This window comes from Patiria miniata, unplaced genomic scaffold (assembly GCF_015706575.1).
Source record: "Patiria miniata isolate m_02_andy unplaced genomic scaffold, ASM1570657v1 HiC_scaffold_22, whole genome shotgun sequence".
Taxonomy (NCBI): domain Eukaryota; kingdom Metazoa; phylum Echinodermata; class Asteroidea; order Valvatida; family Asterinidae; genus Patiria; species Patiria miniata.
Window position 1 is genome coordinate 14,770,399 of NW_024037061.1, and position 19,488 is coordinate 14,789,886.

The 19,488-nt window shown below is 40.2% G+C and overlaps 1 protein-coding gene and 1 pseudogene across 1 annotated transcript; both read right to left on the reverse strand.

The window, feature by feature from the left end:
* Window positions 1–833: 833 nt before the first annotated feature.
* Window positions 834–12,870, reverse strand: LOC119730959 (retinol dehydrogenase 13-like). Its single transcript, XM_038204029.1, has 4 exons — window positions 12,660–12,870; window positions 2,499–2,741; window positions 1,457–1,874; window positions 834–903 (listed from the first exon to the last, which is right to left on the reverse strand). Exons 1-4 carry the CDS (start codon window positions 12,811–12,813, stop codon window positions 834–836), a joined length of 885 nt encoding a protein of 294 aa, XP_038059957.1. The 5' UTR covers window positions 12,814–12,870.
* Window positions 12,871–13,829: 959 nt separating this feature from the next.
* Window positions 13,830–18,942, reverse strand: LOC119730958 (annotated as a pseudogene).
* Window positions 18,943–19,488: the final 546 nt, after the last annotated feature.

Sequence of the window (19,488 nt, forward strand, 5' to 3'; positions counted from 1 at the left end):
CCCTAAAGAAGAAATAGCCGTGACAAGGGTGCATTACCATTAGTTAATATAGTGTGAATGATTTTAGGATTTTATTGGCGCTCCCCATTGAAAATATGGCAAGAGCCCCCCCCCCCCCCCCCCCCTATTGATTTTCGGAGGCCTAAGTGTCTGGACAAAATAACCGGTCAACATTTCAGCACGCCTCCCTGAAAAAATTCTGGATCCACCGTGCTAGCCCCCCCCCCCCCCCCCCCAAATATTGGTTCTAGAACCGCGCCTGAGACTTATTGCTTTGGTGTTGCTTAAGCTTGTCTCGGAAAAATGCGACTTACAGGTGCCCCTGTTAATGAATCAACGAGCAATGGTTTAAGCGGCAGCACCGAACAGAATTCTTTTGGTTTTGAATAGTGGCCAACCAGTAAAATCGACGTTTCGAAGAGTGTGCTCTGTTCGTCTTCAGGAGAATGGCAGGCTAGGGGAGATGCATCTTAAAGGTAGGTAGACTTGGTTCACGACTGGACTTGTCTTTTGTTCCCGAAGAGGAATCGAATCAAGTCTTGGGAATTATGACACTTGTACCCGGAAACAACTCTGAGCATATAACGTCCCGAGTTATAGCCCTAAATGCGCTTGCCAGGGATTGGGACCGGTTTCAGACCAAGACTTGAACAAGTAATCTCTTGTCTAGGCAGGGGCGTATCTTGGGGGGGGGGGGCGGGACAGGGGGCACCTTGCCCCCTTGGCGTATTTTTTTGACAAGAATTTTTTGTTGGCAATTATTTCAATAAATGGTAAGAGTGTTCTGTCATCAATCCCCCCCCCCCCTCCAAAAAAAACCAACTCAAAAACCATTACAATGCGCCGTCTAAGGCAAAGTAAAGGGTGGTCTGGGCACCCGCCTCCTCATCAATAAAGAACAGCCTGTGTTTTGAAATGATATAAAAATCAAACAAATTACATAGGGGAACTGACTATGTTTTCTTTTAATCAGTACATGGCATAAAGAACTTGATTGGACTGATGATCATACATTGTATGTAATCAAAGGTCATAACTTCTCTGATGATTTCCGAGTTTGAAATTCAACATTTTTAGTACTGAATTTTCAGAACTGAAAAACAAGCATGGCAAGTATTTTGTTAGTAAAACTATTTTACACCTACATGTAATAACAAAGCTTTTGCGAGCATATCCGAGTCAAGGAAAACATATTTTAAAAAACTCCTTTTCTGGAACCAAGAGAAATACTGCCCCTTTTTGTAACTCGAAGCTGGCACCTACCTGATCTTAGATTCATTGGGAAAGTCAGAATCTTTGGGTCTAGGAACCAGATTTACTAGACCTAGTACCTAATATCTAGCACCTAGTACCTGGTACCCGGTACATAGTACCTAGATCCTGGTACATGTACCTTGCACAAGTGTACAATGTACCATGGTGCCATCTACACCTGTTTTCACAGGGCCACACTTACCAAAAGAATGGAAGACTAAAGAAGTGATAGACACTAGTGATCCAGTCCCTGGACATGTGACTCCAGATAGGGGTGTAAATCATGCCGGGGTGGAGCGACACAGAGGTGACATCGGTGGATTCCAGACGCCTGGCCAGCTCCCGGCTGAAGAGGACATTGGCCAGCTTGCTCAGAAAGTAATCCTTCAGGTACGGGTACAGAACGGGACTCTGTCCACTGGGGTCCTCGCGGGTGAAGTCCAAGGGAACGGACACCCATCTGTGCCCTATGGAGGAGACGGTGACCACCCGACTTGGGGCGCTCTTCTTCAACAGGTCCAGGAGGAGATTGGTCAGCAGGAAGTGGGCGAAGTGGTTGGTGCCGAAGATGGCGTGGAAGCTGTCCTTGGTGACGTCACCCTCTTTGGCAAATGCAATACCTTGCAATTAAAGGGTAGGTTTATGTAAATCAGACGGGACACAAAGGGGCTTAGAAATATATTAGGGGCAGAAGGCCCATGGTGTGGGCCTCTGAATGATGACGCCTAGCAGCGATGTCCAGTCAACTTTCCGAGAGAACTTTCTGAGATTCTGAGAAGGAAAGTGTGGACTGAATGTCTGTGATCCCAAGTGCAGCCAAATATAAACAGGATCAGGTCATGAACTGTACTCAGACTTTGCCCAACAAAATTCTTTAACAGGCTAAAGGAATAATCCACAATATTTCGCTGCACAGAAATGAGAGCTCCAAATTATTGGATTGCCATTTGTTCAGTAGCAGTACTAGACAGGGAAAGGTGGGGGGGGGGGGCAAGAAAGGAATTTGACCCAGGATACCTTTATTTTAAACTTCTTTTGTTCATGACAAAATGGTCTTTATAATGTCATCAAGTGACGACTGTAGTTTAACACAGGTAGCACCTGTGCTCAACGTTTGGAAACAAGACTTTCGATTGCACCCCAAAACCAATAGCCCGAATTTTGTAGAGTCTGATGCCACCACTACTTTACATGGTGCAACAAGGCTACACAGTCCACACAGAATCCATAAAATTTAGACTCACCCGCATTGTTGATCAGAATATCCAATCTGTCTTCACTTTCAACGATCTTGCTCGCAAACTCTCTGACAGACTGCAGGCTGGCTAGATCCAGGTGGCGCACCACGACCTCCGAGTTGCCCGTACGCGTTTTGATCTCCTTGGTGGCGTCTTCGGCCTTCTGGAGATTGCGACAGGCGAGGATGACTCTAGCGCCTCGCCGGGCCAAGTCCAGGGCCGTCACTTTGCCGATACCTGAATTGGCCCTTAATGTACAAGAAAACTTGTACATTTTTCCCAATTTTGCACAACAGGAATAGTATCTGCGCCTGAATTGCATCAAAAACAATATATAAATTGCCTTCAGTTCCCCTTCCCTGGAAAATTGGTGCACCCTCAGCTCAGGTGCCCCCCAGAACTTAAATGTTACCAGTCTGATATCCATACTAACAAAAGTTAGGGTATGTGCACAGGGCGTCATGCATCCTGACTATGGCACGCCAAAGCGGAATTTATTCAACCCTGCACGGCAACTGCCAACATTATAAAATACATCACAACTTTTTTGAAAAGTATGTCAACATTGTAAAATATATGTCAACATTTTAAAAAAGTATGTCAACATTTTAAAAAAGTATGTCAACATTTTAAAAAATATGTCAACATTAAAAAAAAAACATGTCAACATTGTAAACAATATTTCAAACGTATGTCAACATTTAAAAAATATATGTCAACGTTTCAAAAACGTATGTCAACATTTACAAAATATATGTCAACTTTTTAAAAAATATATTTCAACATTTCAAAAACTTATTTCAACATTAAAAAATATATGTCAACATTTAAAAAAAATATGTCAACATTGTAAACAATATGTCAATATTTCAAAAACGTATGTCAACATTTCAAAAATATATGTCAACATTTTAAAAAAATATGTCAACATTTAAAAACAAATTATGTCAATATTTAAAAAATATATGTCAACATTTAAAAAAAAATATATGTCAACATTTAAAAAAAAATGTCAACATTAAAAAAAAATATTTGTTCTGATTAATCAACTAGAAATTACATGTCAACATTGCCAAAACTACCTACTACTTGTTGACAAGTATATGTGTCAACCCATCCTGCGACAAAGTTCACCTAAAATACGTGTCAACATTTCGTCCAAAAATATGTGTCAACACAACCCGATGAAAAATATATGCCAACATTCACGTGACCGCCACGACGGAGTACATGCGCGAAGTATGCTGCGCTAGCACCCGGTGTAACGGTCTCACTTCTCCGGCGTGCTGGATTCTCCGGGTGAATGCGGCGGATAATTGAGCACGTTACAGTGCACGTTACATGAGCACGATACATGCTCATGTGTCCGCTGTGCTTACTTTTCCTCGGGCAGTGCTATGGAGTCTACCAAGTCCACCCAACAGGGTGCAGTGAACTAATTCAAGTGAGAATTTCTACGCGAGCTGATTAGCATAAAAAAGTGACCCCACAGTTTCTTTCGGGAGACAGTTTGGCTAAAAAAAACCCGGTGGAACTGTGTAAATATAGCCAAGGATCAACTCCCTGGTTTTGGGGCTTCCATCTGAGGGCAGGCTTGATAAAATTACGGTTGAAAAACGGGTCCTATTTGCCTGAGAAAGTGGAAGGATGCCACTTGTAAAACGGCTACATGCAGGCTTGGGAACTATCACTTTTCGGGAGGTGATTTTGTTTTGGTGTGAATATTTAAAAATGTAATCGGCTAATCTACCCAAAATTGAAAAGAAATGAAAAGATGAAGTACAAGATAATAATTGAATTTTTGTTTGAGAAACCCCAGTGATGTCGGCGTGCATGTTATTTGGCCCTGAACTTTGTTGATTTTACACTGTTTTCAATGGGGCTTGAATTGGTTCAGTGCACCCTAAGGGAATTTTTGGAACCAGACTAAAGCTGCTGCAAACTCATTCCGCCGAGAGCTAGAGGTAATCGAACTCGTTGGTCCGTGAATCTTGATATAGCTTGTATTCATAGATTTTTTAAAATGTTGACATATTTTTTTTATAAAAGTTGACATATTTTTTTAAAATGTTGACATATATTTTTTTGATGTTGACATAAGTTTTTGAAATGTTGACATATTGTTTACAATGTTGACATATTTTGTTTTTAAAAGTTGACACATTTTTTTTAAATGTTGAAATATATTTTTTAAATGTTGACATATATTTTTTAAATGTTGACATACGTTTTTGAAATGTTGACATATTGTTTACAATGTTGACATATTTTTTTTAAATGTTGACATAAGTTTTTGAAATGTTGACATATATATTTTAAAATGTTGACATTTATTTTTTAAATGTTGACATACGTTTTTGAAATGTTGACATATTGTTTACAATGTTGACATATTTTTTAAAATGTTGACATACTTTTTTAAAATGTTGACATATATTTTACAATGTTGACATACTTTTCAAAAAAGTTGTGATGTATTTCATAATGTTGGTAGTTGCCGTGCAGGATTGAATAAATTCCGCTTTGGCGTGCCATACCTGACCATGGCGGACGAAGGACCTATCATCATGACGGACAAGGTAAGAACAAATGTTGGATCTTTGCCACAAGAACAAATGAGAAAGCTACCGAGGACATGAGAAAGGAAGGAAAACGTGTGTGGTAGCATGGTGGTAGTATCAGCAAAATTGCACAGGCAGTCCTCATCAATAGGGTCAAATATTCAGACACTGTAAAAATGTCAACTGCTTTCGAAATTTGAGTTTCGTTTCTCATATGCAGTACAGTCACATTCAGGGTGACCGTAAGGTCACAGCCAAATTCTGCTAAATGCACCTCAAAAATCTGTCAGATTTATCAAAAATCTGCCAAATTCTCCAGAATTACTCAAATACACTTAAAATCACATGCAGATTGGTAGTATTGCCTTAATTAAGGTTCAAATTAAGAAACAATCTAGTCACATACAGATATTTTGGTAAATTTTGGGCAAAATGCGGATCCGGCCACGTGAAGACGAAGTCCGTTTCCCAGTGAACCTCGGCACCTAGACAAGCCAACCTGTCCCATTATGCAAGGGTTTGTTTGAAATGATTGAAGCTTTTTTAAACAAAATGTACACTTTTTTTGTTCAAATTTGCTGTTTTTCTGTCAAATAACCATTTTGCAGAATTCTGCCAGAAATCTGCCAAAAAAATTCCATTCTGTCAAATTTTCTGTCAAACTCGTTTTTTTAACAAAAATTCTGTCAAAGTTAGCCGAAAATCAGCTAAAACGGTCACCCTGGCCACATTATGACATGACATAAATGGGCGGGTTGGTGGGACACTGCGTCCAGCTAGGTAAAAAAGGGGCGTTGGTGAAAATAATTGTATTTGTATCAAATAACTAATATGCCTACATGCAGATGCAACATTGTACTAGTATTTAGACACCGACCACGTCAGTTTGTGAGTTTGTTGGGAAACCCCGGCCGCCCATTTTGTTGGATCTGGGAATTCCCGTTTTTGTTATCATGATTTGATTATTTATTTAGCCTATCTAAGTTGGGTTTTTACATGTTTGCTATTTAAGCTAATTGTATTCAAAGTCTATGTGAGGCAAAAATATTTTAATAATCATCAGCCCTAAATTTAATATTTGTTTTGGGTCGTCTTATCAAATTTTGTGTAGTATCGGACACCTCTATTTTTTACTTGTTCTGTTCAAAAGCGAAGGAGTGTCAATTCCAAAATTACTTTTGCAGCCTCCAGAAGTCTTTGTTATTTAGATAATTAAACTCTTTAAGGTTCTATAAATTTGATGAATACTTTGGATGAAAATGTGACTTTTTACCTGTTTTTGTAGTAGTGACGTGCGAGTCACTGAAGTTCAGAGACCATTTCCTGTCTGCGGAAGTTTTACCCCCATAATTTCCCACATATAACAGAACCCTGCATTCTTTCTACAAAATTAAGCCTGCTTATATTGAACATGGTATCTTAGCAAACTGTTCAGGTGAGTCCAAACAAATAAGCGACTTTTCATGCTTTTATCATCGCCAAAATATTAAGTGAAGTCCCGAAACACAGGACTGTTTTTTTTTGTTCTCTTATATGGAACAGGGTCCTAAACTGCATGATTACCCCAAATTTAATTATTCTCCTAATTCCCCAATTTAATTTTGGGACTTCAAGTTCTTACAGACCCCTGGAGATGTGGATCCAGAACTGAGTCTTACAAATAGCGAACTTCCATCCCCAGCTTACGATGAAATTGCACAAGGTATGTGTGTTAAAAGTCATGTCTCATGTACTGTATTCCCATGTTTGAGCATAACTTTAAAGCTAGCTTAACCAAGAATAGAAGTGCTTGGTTCTAGATTGACAAGTCAGGGTTTCCTTTGGAGAGTATTATGAGTTCATTGCAACTGAATGTCAGAAAAAAGAGATCCAGGGAGGGGTAATTTTCATGTGAATTTGTAACTGAGATCAAATTTGGTCATCTCGGTTTCAAAGGGAAACTCAACGGTGCGGACAGTATACTCTGCCCGCTGTCAGGGAAGGGGTTCCACCAGAGAAGGAGTGTTATGTAGTGTGACTAGAAGCAGTGAAGGGCGTGATGAAGGACCCAGTATCTCCTGCTCTGGTTCCACAGCTGCATCATTCACACGCTTCACCGCTGGAATCCCTTCAGTCTCCTGACGACAAGCAGAGCGTACTGTCCCAAACGTTGAGTTTCCCCAAGTTTCTTTCAAGAACCTCACAAACTCACAAAAGAGATTTGTCACATGATACTACTCTAACCTTCACCTTATTAGTAAGGTAAGACTAATATAAATCACTTGAACACATTCTTGGCCTATACCTACACATTCAAAAAGCTGCCAAAAGTGTTTGGTAGTGCTAACTACCTTCACTACGTATCTGACAAAACTCTTCCAGATATTTAACACAGTATTAGGCTGTGTTCCTGATGAATGTTGTTTTGTAATGATGTCTTAATTGTGTTCTTGACAGATGCCCCACCTTCTTACCAGGCCATTTTTGGCAAGATGCAAGATGCCAAGAATACATCCTCCACTCCGGTGCACTTTCTAGTCAAAGTCATCAGCATCTTACTCAACACAAGTATGCATTAGCAGTTTTAGATTTTTAGATACAATACCATCCCAGAAACGAAGGAGATGTGAAAAAACCCGTAAATGTATCAAATGAATGTATCAATGTCTCATATTGCTGTGTCCTTTTGTTGTGTTTCTTGAACTTCGATTTGACCTACAAAGTTGAACAGATTGTAATGTATGGTAGTAGGAAAATGTCTTGTAATTATTGTTTCTTAATTCCTGTTCTGTTTTACAGTTGTTGTCACAGTTGTTCTGTGTGTAATGCTGGCTGTTCCTATCGCTATGATTGTAGTTGGTAAGAGTTTACAACACATGTCTTTTTTTGGTTTTCAAAATTGGTTGGTATTCCAATTAATTCAGATCTTTAACCCTGGTTTTTTGTAAAGTAACATTTTAGACAAAATTCCAAACATTTTTGGATGAATTGAATGATGAACTGATAAATCCAATTAACAAATAAAGTGAATGTATCGGAGCCCAAAAGTGCAACATATGAAAGATAAACAAATACATTCCACTTGTGTAATTTCGAACAATTTCAGCAAACCTCAACTACGGATATTTTTGAAGACGATGGCACTTAGCGTTAATAATCAAATTAGATGTGCGTATGCCACTTTATAAGTTTTGAAATATTTTGTTTGACCCGCAGGTGCCATATACATAGATGATTGTCCCGTTGAGCCTAAGATCCCCATCTATTTGGTAGTGACTGGATCCTTCTACATCCTGAAATCAGCCATTGATCTGATCGTCAGGTGCAAGAGGAGACAAGACCAAGACGCTGAAGGCTATAATGAGGAAGAACCGGAGAACAGAAAAGAAAACATTTTCAGTCGTCTCATAGGATGCTTCCTCTTTGCATTCTTTATTGCTGGTAGGTTTTCCTGTTTTCCTTTGAAACCTTTGCCAAACTTCACTGTTTGGGTAAGTGAAGAGATTAAATGAAACAGGATTTACATATGTACTACCTATGATACTGCCATAACAAGTAAGTTTTGAAGAGAAACAAAGGCATTCATTATTGGGTTTTGAAAATTGCATGTGACTATCCTGGCAAATTAAAGAAGACCTTACTTAAAGAGGACAAATTGGGTGGGATTATATTTGGTTTGTTTGATTTTATAATTGTTATTTTCCATTTGATTGCTAGGTAACGTGTGGGTGTACAGGAACTATCCACCGAGTGACGACATCGGCGACGCTAATTACTGCTTTGGTCCGTTGTACTACTTTGCCTTTTGGATTATAACAAGTTGCTACATCCTGGTTGCATTAGTATGCTGCTGTATCTGCTGTGCTGCAGGTGCAACTGCTTACTTTAGTGAGTGAAAAACTGAAGCAAGTTTAGAGAAATCACTCTTCAAACTGTAGCCTTGGTCAAGGCGCTAGTTGGTTTTTATCCGGCCGTAGCGCGGTATAATGCATGCAGTCATAATGTCTATGCGCTATGCATGCAGTACAGTGCATTAAAAATACAGCGCGAACAGCGACCACACGCGGCCACTATTTTTATGCAAATCAGTTGGACCCAATATATTGGGTCTAACTAATTTGCATAGAAATGGTGGCCGCATGAGGTCGCTGTTCGCACTGTATTTTAATGCACTGCATAATGCATGGCCTTAGCGAGGATATCGTTTACGCGCCACGGCCGGGATGAATAACATTTAGCGCCTTGACCGAGGCTATTCAAACTATTGTTTCCAATCTGATAAAGCTACTAAGCAGACAAAGATGCTTACTGGTTACCAACTGATTATCTATCAAGTATCAACATGTCATGGGATATCATAGAGTTATATTTAAAACCTAGAGAGTGCACACCCTGTGCGCGCATGTGCCGACATGGACGCGCAACCGCCATATTGTAGATGGAACAATGGAAGACATTTGAATTGTTTTCTAAATAAAGCGCTTGTGTGCGTACGTATGACGTACGTACACCTTGCATTCAGAGACTGAGTGCACTTGCGCAGTTTGTTTACTTTGACTGAGCTGATGACGTTTTCCAAGCCGTTGCTAAGCCTGGCAGGGCTTATGACCAATCCTGATTGGTCCATCTAAGGTATGGTGGCTGCGGGTCCATGTCGGCATGTCCGCTTGTGCACGTAGTATACGGAGTATGCTCTCTAGTTTTTAAAATACTAGTGCAGGGCCAGTCTAAAATGTGCGTGTTCGGAAGAGGCAGTTGAGAACTGCAGCTCGTGCAAACAACGCACATTATTCAATGGTGTGAACGCACACTCGCAAGTTAAACGCACAAAATGTCGTCACCCCATTGGCACTGATATTTACCCCTACTGGACAATATGGTATCGCCCTACAACTGTAGGGCGTAGTTGTGACAGGCACCCTGCTCATTTTTATGTAGCAGAATAAGCTACTATGTATGATTTTTCTGTTAAGTAGCTCCAATATCTAGGTTGACGTCTGACTTTCAAATTAAATTTTCTTCAATTGTTTTTTTGTTTTTATATGAATGGTATGAATCAGGAGATTGGTTTTCACTCAAATACATGACATTTATTGTCATCAATGGTAGACTACTTGTGGAAAGTAGATTGGCTATCACCGTTACCTATTTTAAGGCTAAATAACACTAATGGTTTGTTCTTTTTCACAGTATGCAGAGTACCCAATAATGTACAGGTTAACAGATAGGAAGAAAGTTCAGTTAAATTTTCATTAGTGCAATGTCGCCTTGAATTATGTGATTCAGCTTTCATATTATTGTTAAGTGGTCTTTAGTCTTTAAGAAAAAAAAAAGGTTTTGGAGCAAATTATGTTTAAAGCTTGCCTGCTAATTTCTCATCAACACCCTTATTCACTTCACCAGATTTGCTCTTTGTATACTGCAAAAGTACATGTGTAAATATTTTTGTTTACAACTCTCTGCATGATTGAAGTCATGCATTCACAGTACTTGATCCCCTGTAAAATTGCTAGAAAAATGTGATTTTAGTAAACCCTGCTAAAGACTGCATGGCTAAAAAAGGTTGCAAAAGAGTGTACCTATTTACTCTGTCATATCTCGTGCACTGTAAATTTGGTACTATATAGCCTTTAGTCAAGTCCCACGCGCTTATCTGGACACGCGACACACCCCGGATGCTGGCACGTAAAAAGACTAGCACGAGCAGCGAAGCCGCGAGGGCCTTTACCATCTCGTGGAGAGCGCTTATGTTTTTCTTTACATTTGTCTACCGATTTGGTAGACAAATTTTCATGCATAATGCATGACATGTTGTGAATGCGTGTGCGTCTTGTTTTTTTTAGAACGCGTGTGTCATCGCCTCAAAAATGGCTTGTTGGTGGTGATTGGTTCATATATATCGGCATGCATGCATAATTCATTGTACTTGAAAACATGAGTAATGATTATTCCACAAGATGGTTAAGGCGCTCCTGGCTTCGCCACTCAACTGGTCTTTTTTTCGTACCAGAATCTGGGGCACCACGCGTTCAGGTAGACACGTGGGCCTTGACTAAAGGCTAAGTACTATAGGGATTCTTTTACCAAAAAATAAGTTCTTCTATGAAGAAAAAAATATTAAATCTTCTGTGAAAAATCCAGTGAATACAGCATCCCAATTTCAAAAATGAAAATTACGTTTTAGTTGTGGTGACCATAGTGTTAAAGACTGAATATTAAGTTTTAAGCCTACAAATTCAATTGTTTTGAACTTTTCACAGAATATTCACAAATAATTTATGTAATTCAATAAAATTTGACATCCTCTCTTTTAGGAAATCTAACTTGTAGCAGAGAGACACAATGTTTTCTGCAGTTTCAGTTAAAATCAGTCATGTGTCATGAATATTTCAGTACTACAATGTATGTATGTTTGGTGTAATTACGGAATTCTAGATAGAATTATTTCAACTGATAGTTCTCTTGCTGTTTTTCCGCATTATCATTACAATTTCTAGATGACTTTCTAATGAAATATGTAAAACAGGTACACGTACCAGTTTAACCCGTAGCTTAAACGGCTTAAAAGAATAATTTCATTTTATCTCATTTGCTCAATCTTTATGTATGTGACCTTATTTTTGTTTTGCTCACATGGGTAATACACAATCTCTAAGTTGCTTCCTTTACGCCATTAACCCTAAAGGGGCCGGGTTATTTTGACCATCTCTCAGCCGGGGGGGGGGGGCGGATTCCGCCCCCCCTAAGATCTCGGCCATCGAGTGACGAAAATTTTTGAAACTCACTACATACATAGAACAACTCTTCCTCAACATGCCCAAGAAATTTCATGACTATAGGTCAAAGGGTTTTGGAATTATGGCTAATTAATTATTCATATGTATGAATGCCAATTCTGCTCGGTGTACACGACCTATATGCGAAAATTCAGTTTTCACGGCGGGTAGCGCCGGAAATTTTTTCGCTACGTGCAAACCCGTGGTCCGATTTTTATGTTTTTGGTATCAAAAGATGCGCAAAGCTCGAGGCTAAAAAGTCATAATAGCTCGGGTCGCGAAAAAATTTTTTTTAGAAGCTATCGCGGAAAATGTTGAGGGGGGCGGATTCCGCCCCCCCCCGGCCCTTTTAGGGTTAATTTGCAGCCGCATTACTGTTTGCTTTCTATGTTTTGTGCTTGAAAAATTGGAATTGTTGTAATTTGGTGAAGGAATGAATGCAAGAAAACGGTAAAGGTGAGTCCCTGTTTAAGTCATAATTGAATGTACATGGTTATAAATCACACTAGTGGGTGATAGTAATTACTTTCCTGTTGTTGCTTGTATATTAAGTACATGTGTAATATGTAGATATTTGGATAGAAGAAGTGTCTCAGATCTTCGAAGAAAGGGAGTTGGTTTGAGGTTGAGGAAAGTTATAGAAGAAGAAAAACCCAGGAAATATAGTACTTTAGTATGTTTAGTTTGCATTGAACATCACCGGTCAAATTTAAACTCGGTTTCTGAACTTGCCGAATCAAAACAATTGTCAAGTGTACAGTTTATAATTGGAAATCTTACTTTCTTAGTTGTTAGGCTGGTCTGTCTTCTTCTAAGTAAAAGCGACAAATTAATATCAACAAAGGCCCTACCTGTAATTATAACTGTCTTTCCTTTGAGCACAGCATCGCTACTGTAGTAATGGCAACTACTGATTAACTGCCAATAATACACACTGTAAAATGCCACTAAAATAGGCAAAAAACACCTCCAAACTGTGGACAATCCTACCATGGTCGTTAACATATGTTGCAGCGAAACTCACGTGCACATTTTGGATTAAGTTCACAGCGCCCTCACGAGTTTACGCCTTTTCTGGGGGCCGTTATAGCTGGGTGCGTTCGAGTAGTTCACCTCGATCGAATCGGGTAAAGCTGAAAGTCAGACTAGCTTACGGAAGTGTATTTAGGACATGACCAAAAAAAAAATCCGGCCCTCTATTTCGCCCGGGCGGATTACTTTTTCGCCCGGGCGGATTACTAATTCGCCCGGGCGAATTATTATTTCGCCCGGGCGGATTACTAATTCGCCCGGGCGAATTACTATTTCGCCCGGTCCGTGACAAGCGAGGTCACTATAAGATTAATCGAATCCAGTCTTTGCAATATTGGCAGCGCTACCCAGGAAATTCCGAGCATACCTCACGCCCGCTTTATTCACGCGCGTGAGGTAGGCCTATGCTCGGAATTTCTGGGTAGCGCTGCCAATAGACTGGAAACGGCCAGCGATCGCCAGACACCGAAAAGCTTGGCGATACAGTGGTAAAATGTATGAACCATTCACGGAAAGAATGCAGTGTCCGAAGCCAACTCTTTGGTTGTGTACAATGTCTATATAGAGTCCAGTGAATTTTCTAACAAAATTGGAAATGTTTCCAAGTCCCAGATTCATGTCTTTTCAACATTTCTGCAATAAGCAACCTTCATTGAGATAATGTATGATAAAAGAAAGGGCGACAGGATGCAGCATTCTTTCCCCATTGACTATTGGAGACACTTAAATTGTGTTTAACTTCATTTCATTTTTGATTGTGCCAGTTGGAAAAAAACTTTATTGGGAGTGAAATACTGACACATTTAAATGCTATAATGAAAACACACAATTGCACATATTGATAATTCTGTAAAAAATGCGCTTTTTATTTTTTAATTCATTTAATCAGCTGCTAAAATATCATGTACATGTAAAAGTATTTTTGGAAACATTTTCATCAAAAACGGGACAATTGAAACAAATGTGACAATTGTTTTTTTTTTTTAATAAGTATGTAATACTGACAATCATTCACTTTAGATATTAATATAGAGTTTACAATTTTAATGAAATACCTAAATAACATTGCATAAAAAGGTGCAAATTTAAGAAATAAAATCTACTATTAGATGTTTGTGTTCATATAATATATTTTACATTTAACTTGCCAAACATTCAATACGTGGGTGTAAGATGGCTTCATATAGAAGCCACAATGGTGACAGGGAGGTGTGTGCTTTTATTCAATAGGGATGCGCATGAGTAGACCTCTTGTGCATTCATTGTTAATGAATTAACATAACAAAACACACCTCCAAGACGTCTGCCGAATGCAATCGATCTATACTGTAAAGGGTAAGTAAAAAAAAAAAAAAAGGAAACCAAATGGGCCCCTATTTTTTTAAAGAATTTCTGCATGTAGCGCTTTCTAAATGTAGGCTATGAAAGACCAAGTAATAAGCTTTCTTTTTTTTAATGAAAGAATCATTCAAAGCACTTATGTTCTTTTAAACACATGCACACACCGTTTTTTAACCTTGTCCACGGATCACATTTAAGGTACGTGATATTTAGTAATAATGAAACCATGTCATATCCTGAAAGTGATATCAGAATAATCCCATAAGTGTCCCGGGTAGCCAAGTAGAAGGCAGGGCAAGACTATAAACTCTTGACATTGTAAAGCATGTTATTTTAACCTTGGAAGCAGCAGGCTTTCAAATAAATGCTATGATAAGTGCCAGATATCATGGTTCATATGAGAGTTTTCTGATGTGTTTTTGGTGAATAGTTTTTGTTTCACTGAAATATCACTTACCTTTATTGTGATCCGTGGACGAGGTTTAAAAAAAATGGTGTTTGTGTTCAAAATCCCATAACTGGAAAAGTACATGAGCAATTTGGATGATTCTTTCACTAAAAGAAACTTTATTAATTGGGCTTTCATATCCTATATATCTGGAAAACGCTACCTGCAGAACTTATCTAAAAAAAATATATTGTTTACACACACTGTATTGTCAAGTTATTGATGTAATTACCAAATAAGGCAATTAGCCGCGTAGTTAAATAAAACAGCATGAATATCAAGTTCCCTTACAAATGAAGCCTCTGACTTTTTAAATATGTTCATGATAATAATCTTAACATAAAATGCACATTTTATCCTCTTTAAATGTACACTTTACCAAGTAGAAGATTGATGTTCTTTCAAAGGTGCACTGAATAGTACATCCTTTGTAACGTGTTTGAATACCAATTGCTTTTTCCTTCATAGATAAAACATTTGCAAACATCAAAAACGAAATGACCACATTATCACGAAATCCCTACTGGATTGTTAGGAGTGATAGTCTAAAGCATCCTGTAGAATCGTGGCTACTGATGTGCTAACATTTTTAAGAAAACTTCGATTTTTCCAACGCTGGTCGGCCAACCAGCGTTGGAGAAAACTGGCTGTTTTCAAAAACTGCTTCTAAATGTTCATATTTAGTTATTTCTCATTTTCTTTGCAATTGATTACACACCTGTAAAGGAGAACAAGCCTGCTAAACCGATTCTCTGACCTTACATTTCCCCAAAGTCTAAAATTGCTCCGTTTCATCTAAAGTGGAGTCAGGGAACAAGACTACAAGAACATGATTGGTTTTCTTGGTTTTTCCAGCATCTTCAAGTCCAAAACGTGAAACAAGTCAGTTTAACAATATTTTCTATAACATACCTGTACTTATCCTTCCAATCCATTTATGTCGGAAAATTGCAGCACAAGCAAATGTTGTACCTTCCCTTTAATCATATCATGTTTGTCAAAATCTTGGGGGAAAAACGTTGTCAGTGGGGCACTAACTCCAAGAATCACTTCACCCTTTACAAAACAATACTGCTGAAAAGATGCAGCCGGAGATGAGTAATTGTTTCATGGTGGCTTGCTCAAGGACACTAGGCACCATTGCTTAAAGCCAGCCAACACACGGGCTCAGAAATCGTACCCAGAGATGATAAGATGATGAGAAGGCAGGGCATGAGTGAGAAGGAGATGATGAGTAATTGTTGTCAAGTGGCTTGCTCAAGGACACTAGCCACCATTGCTTAAAGCCAGCCAACACACGGGCTCAGAAATCGTACCAGAGATGATAAGATGATGAGAAGGCAGGACATGAGTGAGCAGGAGATGATGAGTAATTGTTGTCAAGTGGCTTGCTCGTTAGACGAGGCTTTGCCTGCTATCAGATGCCATTTGGTGGTATACACCTTATGCATAGCGGTCATCTTAGAGAATGTTTTGGTCATTTAAATTCAGTAACAATGAACACACAAAATGTCTAGTTGTACATGTATCCCAGTGAAACAAAGGACTTGTCCTCTAAGATGGCCGCTACGCATAAGGTCTAAAGACATGAATCCTAGGCTAGGATCCTAAGTAACTCCAATTTGAAAATTACCTTTTTAACGTCATCTATTTTTTGGCGTTCTATAAGTACTGTTTGTGCGCAGAAATTGGTGCCATTTTGTCGCCCTCTATCACCAAAAAAATATGGCCTATTACAAAAGTTGGAAGGATTTCTCTAACATTCCAAGCCAGTTGCTTCGCAGCTGACTTCCCACAATCTCCGGGCCAGCTCGTCATCCTGAGCGGCTGCTGATGGCGGTGCTACCTGGCAGTTGTCGAAATAGCTCCCGGAAAATTTAGCGACCGACTCGTCTAAGGCACAGTAAAGGGTGGTCTGGGCACCCGCCTCCTCATCAATAAAGAACAGCCTGTTTTGAAATAATAAAAAAAAATCCAAACAAATTAAATTCATATTTTCTTTTAATCAATCAAAGGCATAAAGAACTTGATTGGACTGATGATCATATGTTATCAAAGGTCATAACTTCTCTGATGATTTCTCTGAGTTTGAAATTCAACATTTTTAGTACTGAATTTTCAGAACTGAAAAACAAGCATGGCAAGCATTTTGTTGGTAAAACCATTTTACACCTACATGTAATGAAGCTTTTGCGAGCACATCCAAGTCAAGAAAAACATGTTCCAAAAAACCTCCTTTTCTGGAACCAAGAGAAATACTGCCCGTTTTGGTAACATGAAGTTGGCACCTAACTGACCTTAGATTCATTGGGAAAGTCAGAATCTTTGGGTCTAGGAACCAGTTTTACTGGACCTACATGTAGTACCTAAGACCTAGCACTTAGTACCTGGTAGCTAGTATCTGGTACCCGGGACGTAGTACCTGGTACCTTGCATGAGTGTGATGCCATGCACAGTTTTTTTTTCACAGGTCTACACTTACCAAAATACTGGAAGACTAAAGAAGTGATAGACGCTAGTGATCCAATCCCTGGACATGTGACTCCAGATAGGGGTGTAAATCACGCCGGGGTGGAGCGACACAGAGGTGACATCGATGGATTCCAGACGCCTGGCCAGCTCCCGGCTGAAGAGGACATTGGCAAGCTTGCTCTGAAAGTAATCCTTCAGGTACGGGTACAGAACGGGACTCTGTCCACTGGGGTCCTCGCGGGTGAAGTCCAAGGGAACGGACACCCATCTGTGCCCTATGGAGGAGACGGTGACCACCCGGCTGGGGGCGCTCTTCTTCAGCAGGTCCAGGAGGAGATTGGTCAGCAGGAAGTGGGCGAAGTGGTTAGTGCCGAAGATGGCGTGGAAGTTGTCCTCGGTGACATCACCCTCTTTGGCAAATGCAATACCTTGCAATTAAAGGGTAGGTTTATGTAAATCAGACGGGACACAAAGGGGCTTAGAAATAAATCAGGGCAGTAGGCCCATGGTGTGGGCCTCTGAATGATGATGCCTAGCAGCGATGTCCAGTCAACTTTCCGAGAGAACTTTCTGAGATTCTGAGAAGGAAAGTGTGGACTGAATGTCTGTGATCCCAAGTGCAGCCAAATATAAACAGGATCAGGTCATGAACTGTACTCAGACTTTGCCCAACAAAATTCTCCTACAGGCAAAAGGAATAATCCACAATATTTTGTTGCACAGAAATGAGAGCTCCAAATGATTGGATTTCCATTTCTTCAGTAGCAGTACTAGACAGGGAAAGGTAGGGGGGGGGGGGGGGGGGGGGGGGGGGACAAGGAAGGAATTTGACCCAGGATACCTTTATTTTAAACTTTCTTTATTCGCTGAGATTTTGAGTTTCTCAAAAAATTATCATTGATCTACAAGACCCCCCCCCTCCATGAAATGTTCCAGCCCCCCCCCACTGAAAAATACCTGGCTACGCCACTGCTACACAGTCCACACAGAATCCCAGTACAAAGTTTAGACTCACCCGCATTGTTGATCAGAATATCCAATCTGTCTTCACTTTCAACGATCTTGCTCGCAAACTCTCTGACAGACTGCAGGCTGGCTAGATCCAGGTGGCGCACCACGACCTCCGAGTTGCCCGTACGCGTTTTGATCTCCTTGGTGGCGTCTTCGGCCTTCTGGAGATTGCGACAGGCGAGGATGACTCTAGCGCCTCGCCGGCCAAGTCCAGGGCCGCCACTTTGCCGATACCTGAATTGGCCCTTAATGTACAAGAAAACTTTGCACAACAGGAATAGTATCTGCGCCTGAATTGCATCAAAAACAATATATAAATTGCCTTCAGTTCCCCTTCCCTGGAAAATTGGTGCACCCTCAGGTAGGTACCCCCCCCCCCCCCCCCCCCCACAGAACTTAAAGCTTCAGGTGAGAAAAGGAAAAAAAATCGAAAACTGAGATATGAACCGCAACCTCGCGGTGCAAAATCCTACCCTCTATCGACTGAGCTGTCGCACTGCTCGCTAAAACGAGGGGAAACAAATAATTATATAACTGCGTGCGTATCAAAAAAGTATCGTAGAGGGCGCTAAACAACGGCTGCCGTAACGATAGCCACTTCGTAATATCAACATAGGCCCTACCTGTAATTATAACTGTCTTTCCTTTGAGCACAGCATCGCTACTGTAGTACTGGCGACTACTGATAAACTGCCAATAATACACACTGTAAAATGCCACTAAAATAGGCAAAAACCACCTCAAAGCTGTGGACAATCCTACCATGGTCGTTAACATATGTTGCAGCGAAACTCACGTGCACATTTTGGATTAAGTTCACAGCGCCCTCACGAGTTTACGCCTTTTCTGGGGGCGTTATAGCTGGGTGCGTTCGAGTAGTTCACCTCGATCGAATCGGGTAAAGGCTGAAAGACGGTCAGACTAGTTAGCCACAAACGTTGCCGGGCTGTAAATCGAACGCTCAACCGCGGGCCATTACGATCGTGAAGTGATATCCGTAGCCACTGCCGTAGCCACTGACAAAACGCCCATTTCGTACTTGGTCTTCGTAGGATTTACCCGGTGGCCGTATTGAGGATAGGGGCAACCCCATTTAACTAGCACTCGAACAATTGCGCCGATTTGTGGACGTGTTTTTTTTGTTCCGTGGCCTCCATAAAAATCAAAAATCAAATAGGGGCCTTCTTCAAAACTGACCTTTATTATTAATGTATACTGGCTAATATGTCGATTTTCAAGGCGCATTGTCATGCATTTTAATTGGAGCTTGGTTTTCTTTGTTTTTTTTTTCCAAGTCAGAAGTTTATGACCATTTGTGGAAATAGTTACTGAAAAAAATCTTTCAACAAGGTGCCCCCCCCCCGCCCCGGCCCCCT

Excerpts from the sequence above, each read along its gene's own strand:
- LOC119730959 (XM_038204029.1), bottom strand. The coding sequence starts at position 12,813 with ATGTTAACGACCATGGTAGGATTGTCCACAGTTTGGAGGTGTTTTTTG. Across the intron at positions 2,742-12,659 it reads AAAGACAGTTATAATTACAG|GGGCCAATTCAGGTATCGGC; the intron begins GTAGGGCCTTTG and ends CTTGTACATTAA. Across the intron at positions 1,875-2,498 it reads TATTCTGATCAACAATGCGG|GTATTGCATTTGCCAAAGAG; the intron begins GTGAGTCTAAAT and ends TTTAATTGCAAG.